The sequence below is a fragment of the Notothenia coriiceps genome, unplaced genomic scaffold, assembly GCF_000735185.1.
Source record: "Notothenia coriiceps isolate Sejong01 unplaced genomic scaffold, NC01 NC01_scaffold00002337, whole genome shotgun sequence".
NCBI classification, from domain to species: Eukaryota; Metazoa; Chordata; class Actinopteri; order Perciformes; family Nototheniidae; genus Notothenia; species Notothenia coriiceps.
In genome coordinates, this window is record NW_011335038.1 from 1 (window position 1) to 5,250 (window position 5,250).

Below are 5,250 nucleotides of genomic sequence, written 5' to 3' on the forward strand. Positions count from 1 at the left end.
ATCCCCCCCTCAGTGGAGGGCAACCTTCAATACTGGGGGTCCCCAAAACATCTGCGGAGGGGAACTCCACTGGGGCGAGTGCTGGCATACCAAAAACTAAATTGTATAGAAGCATGAGGAGAAGTTGAATAATTGTTATTTAACATGGAAATCATATGTTCTTGTTTATTAACATGTGAGGAACTATATAATTACCGTATTTTCCGGACTATAAGTCGCTCCTGAGTATAAGTCGCATCAGCCAATAAATGCGTCGTGAAGAGGAAAAAAACGTATATAGGTCGCACCGGACTATAAGTCGTATTTATTCAGATATTTATTTTCAAATCCAAGCCAATAACAGACATTTACGGTAAACTGGAAAGGGAAGTTATTAACTACACAGGTCCGGTATGTTAACGCAACACATACCTTCTACCTGGAGGCTGGCTCTGCGAGTCGGGCTAGGGTGGCATGCTTCTACCCCTTGACGCGCTCCGACGGAGGACTGCTGGGACAGACGGGGCATCTCGGACGCACCCACTGAGCATTCGGCCGCTGGGCTGGTAGGGGTGGACCCTGCGCCGCACCGGACACAAGACGGCGGGCTAACAACAGACGGCTAACAAGCTAACAAGACGGCTAACAACAGATGGCTAACAAGCAGCTAACCCGGAAGAACCGTCCGCTCTCTTCTTCGTTTTTTTCAGTGGTATAGGGGCAGCATATAGTTGTCACAAGCCTAGAGCGCCCTCTGGTGGCTGTAGACGGTTCATGTCAGTCAGCATGAATTGACATTTAAAACATATATACGTCGCTCCTGACTATAAGTCGCAGGACCAGCCAAACTAGGAAAAAAAGTGCGACTTATAGTCCGGAAAATACGGTAGTTCTGAAAGCAATTCAAGTTTTCAAATAACCGCCCTCTTATAAATGTCCATTCTAGTGGACGTCAGGACCGTCTTCATGGACTTTATGACTCAACATTGTTGCAGGAGACGGAACTGAAGCAGACATTTTCTGTACCAGATAGTTCAGGGAGATTCAGATGTTGAGCTCTCAGATGATGAGAGAGATGAGGATTTCACACCTGGGATAAAAGAGGGTCAAGAAGAAGAAGGGGGGGAAAGATACAGGAGGCTCCATGAGCACAGAGACAGACAGACAGACAGACAGACAGACAGACAGAGAGACAGATAGGGACGAGCTGGAAAGACATGGCCCTCTGTGGGCCAAGAGTAGCAGGTATGTCTTATTGTTGTTTTTATTTTAAGTGGAGCCATGAAAAATGAGAGTTGCCTCAGGAATGCCAGCTTTGTTTCTATGAGCAGGTCAAATGGAGACCACATCCATAAAACTAGTCAACATGACCCTACAGCCGTGCCGACTGGAGTCAATGAGGTTCTTTTCCCACTACATTGACTACAAAGTCTTTGAAGATCCAGAAAGATTCACCAAAAACCAAACTAGTTTTTTAGTGACCAAATAAAAAGCAATGTAAAGATCAATGACTTATTTTAATAAATAATATCACTCTATAACCATAATACGTTACATAGTCTGTTAATGTTGGCTGTCTTTTTAAACTAAAATGGTCCTGACGTCCTCTACAGTGGACATACTGTAACAAGTCTAAATTGCAAGATGTTTTTTGAACCCTAAATAGATAGGAAATAAAGATTGAAAATAAAAAATGTTCCTCGGTTCCCAGGAGGATAGGCAGCCTTTCCAAGTCATGTCCAATCAATTGAATTTAGCACAGGTGGACTCCAATCAAGTTGGAGAAACATCTCAAGGATGATCAGTGGAAACGAGATGCACCTGAGCTCATTTTGATTGTCATAGCAAAGGGTGTGAATACTTATGTACATCAAGACAATCTAAAAAACATGTTTAGACACTTTGTCATTATGGGTTATTGTGTTTAAAATGTTGAGGGAAAAAATGAATTGAATCCATTTTGGAATAAGGCTGTAACAGAATGTGTCAAAAGTGAAGGAGTATGACTACTTTCCGGATGTACACGTTTCTTCTTCTTCTTATTATTATTATTAGCGTTCTTAATATCCCTCTGTTTGTTCTCACGTGTACTGCCTATGTTTCACTCTCATTCTGTTGCTGATATTACACCTGACGATCCCTTTGGGGATCAATAAATCGCCATCTCGTCTAACTTAAATAAAATCCAGATTTTTGCCTAACCATTGTGCATTTTGCTAAAATCCTCCCTTCTGCTTGTTTCTCCTCCCTCCCTCCCTCCTCAGTCTCCAGGTGGCGCAGCTCCCTATCCAGCCCCTCTCCAACCTCCTCCCCCGGCCTTCCTCTGAGTCGAGTGGCCGGAGTGTCCCCCCTCACTTCCTCCCCTTGTGCCAAACCCTTCTCCACCCTCCAGTCATCGGAAAGACACGGTAACGTGGACTCAAAACATTTCAAATCCAATATCCCTGGTATTAAAGTAACAGTTGTTGCTCTCCCCCCTCAGTTTCGTCCCTCTCCTCCCCATTCCACCACCGGACGATGAGTCCTGCAGGGAAGGATCTCTCCCCCTTTTCTGAGAGGACTCCCACGTTCTTCCCCGCGCCGCGCAGTAAGCCTCAGTGCTGCTTCTTGTATATTTAATATGTTCACACTTCCTGCCTCAGACTGTAGAGAACATCACACTGAATGTGCTCTTCAGAGGAGGTGCAGGTGTAGACACCGAGTGTAGAACTGGGTCAGCAACAAGCTTTTTACAGATCGCTTCAAGTCGTGGGAGTAAGAGAATATATGCAGCTTCACTCGCAGAAATCAAATCCGGGCCACAGCCTTTTGTGCATTATTTGTAACGGAAAGAAATAATGTTCCAGGCTCAGTGGGGGGGGTCGCTGCAGGGAACGGGGATTCAGTGTGTGTGAGCCTCGGGGGGCTCACTGGAGGCGTGTTATCCCGAGGCTCATTTCCATGACGGCGCTAGTCCAAACGGGGATACAAAAACAAAACTCAAAAATCCTGTGTCCAAATTCCGTCTACGAGACTCTGTGAGAAAATGAAGACAGACTTTTGTTATATTTTCTGAAAATGCGAAATATTCTGTCTCCCTCCCAATTCCATTGAGGTGAATACATTTCAAATATAGGTGCTCATTTACAAACACCATTTGAAAGACAATCAGCAAGTCATTCCAGAAAAGCTGTTCAGACAATCTCCGAATAATCTGAAGCTTGAACTGTTTTATTACTGTAGAGACTAGTTCAGTGCTGAACTAGCATTAGAGGGAAAGAGAAATATGTCTAATGTGAAGCCTAACAGCCTCATAACGGGTGAAGAACTCTTGGCCTGATGAGCACATAAAAGCAAAATGGGAAAGAAGTCATTGGAATAATACATTATGTTCTCATAATGACATCAGAGATATCATTAAGCGGGGGCAGCTTGGTGTGACCTTAATACATTCTGAATCTCTCACCGACCCTTCATCTGTATGCAGAGAACACTCGAGGGCTTTTCTCATTCATTTGTTTAACACCGAGTCAGAAACAAGAGGTGACACAAGGAGTCAACGTGTTCTCTAACGCTGCTTCTCTTTCTGTCAGAAGGCCGCAGCCTCCGGCGCTGCGCCCTCAGCCCGCAGTCGTCCATGGACAGCGACTTCGGCTCTTCAGAGGTGGACGACGACTCCATCTCTCTGGGATACAAACTGCAGGACCTCACGGACGTCCAGGTCATGGCCCGCCTGCAGGAGGAGAGTAAGTTATAGGCTCAGCAGTGGAGATTCCTGACCTGAGACCAAGTGTGTCACGTAGGGGCTTTGTCCCACTGCACGCTGGCTGTGTCTTTCTTTAAGGTCAGGGGTTCCCAAACTGGGGGGTGATGTAGAACATTAGTTAATCGTTATGTTCTTCCTGTGTGAAACGGGTGTATGAATGTTAATCACCATAAACAAGAAGACTTTGTAGATTGCAAGACTTATTCATTCAGGCTCAACACTGTCTCTCTAAAGTCAAATGCTACTCTGGTACACAAAATCTATTTAAAAAAAAAAGATTGCTTATAGAAACAGACAATTATGAAATATAACAGAAAATCGTATTTGTCAAATTCAACTTATTTTAAGTTTAAGTGCATTTTTTATTTTGAACACATGACTCATTTAGTACAAACCTGACTTTGAACTATGACTTTTCAGATGAGACACATCTGGTGTCCAGAAGCCAAAAAGCACCGTCACATAACAAAATGTGTTGCTATTGTCCTTTGTGTTTTAACTCTAAACAAAGAAACAGTGAGCAATAAAGGTGATATGATATAACATTCAAATGGAGTTAGGTGTTTTAAAAAGGCTGTAACATCCAAACATCTCTCTGTTAAAATGATATTGTTGTCCATCAGTCCTTCTAAAAGTTGATCGGTGACATTTCCCTGCATTTGAAGTGGAAAATAATTTCTGGGGCCTCATTTATAAACGGTGCGTACGCACAAAAAATGGCGTACGCCAGTTTCTACGCACTGTTTGAGATTTATAAAATACTAACTTGACGGGAAAACGTGCGGTCCTCCACGCAAACTCTAAGCCATGCGTAGGCCTACGCACTAAGCACAAAAACGGGAGAGACGAGAAACTGCGACACCGTTGGCAGAAGGAAGAATGGAGAGAAATATGTGGAAATAATACCATAAATAAAATGTTACCTCTCATTTATCATATGAAGAATTCATTTTTCAAACATTGATCAAAGCCAATCTTAAAATGATTAAACAAACGCCTGTTTGAGACTCCTCAGTGCACACAAAAACATAACTTGGAGAAATAAATAAATACGGATATGTTATTTAAAACCACCTCGAATATGTTGTGTTAATGTTATGAAATGTTTTCCCATAAATGATGCGGTAAGCAGGAGGACAGAATTACATCTAAACTGACGCCGTTTTGCATTTCTATAGGATGTAGATACGAGCATGGTTTTATATACTATCACGTTTAATCGTGTTTTATGCCGTTTGCTAAGACTTGATAAGTCGCTCATAAAACACAGGAGGTATGGAAACTAAGAGCACCATATGTGGTAAATTGTACAGCTAATGTAACACAACACATTAGTTGTATTTCCTTTAACTGGTGGATATAGAGTTGCTGCAGCGGAGACGCTGCGCACAGCTGATCGACAGCTGGAACACAAACCACCAAATACAAAAACATAATTCAGATCCAGTCGTCATGACTCCACTCCGGAGGGATTCCCCGATCATTCCTTACAGTTTCTCATCAAGGGGGTGTCTCCTGTACCCCGG

The 5,250-nt window shown here is 43.2% G+C and overlaps 1 protein-coding gene across 1 annotated transcript; it reads left to right on the forward strand.

Moving 5' to 3' along the window:
• The first annotated feature begins 2,231 nt into the window (after positions 1–2,231).
• LOC104967155 (SLAIN motif-containing protein 1-like) lies at positions 2,232–3,717 on the forward strand. Its single transcript, XM_010796574.1, has 3 exons — positions 2,232–2,387; positions 2,462–2,566; positions 3,552–3,717. Exons 2-3 carry the CDS (start codon positions 2,497–2,499, stop codon positions 3,713–3,715), a joined length of 234 nt encoding a protein of 77 aa, XP_010794876.1. The 5' UTR covers positions 2,232–2,387; positions 2,462–2,496; the 3' UTR covers positions 3,716–3,717.
• Positions 3,718–5,250: the final 1,533 nt, after the last annotated feature.

What these genes read in the sequence shown, in the direction of transcription:
- LOC104967155 (XM_010796574.1), top strand. Translation starts at nt 2,497, where the DNA reads ATGAGTCCTGCAGGGAAGGATCTCTCCCCCTTTTCTGAGAGGACTCCC. An exon ending in GTTCTTCCCCGCGCCGCGCA is followed by an intron (nt 2,567 to 3,551) that starts GTAAGCCTCAGT and finishes TCTTTCTGTCAG; the next exon opens with AAGGCCGCAGCCTCCGGCGC.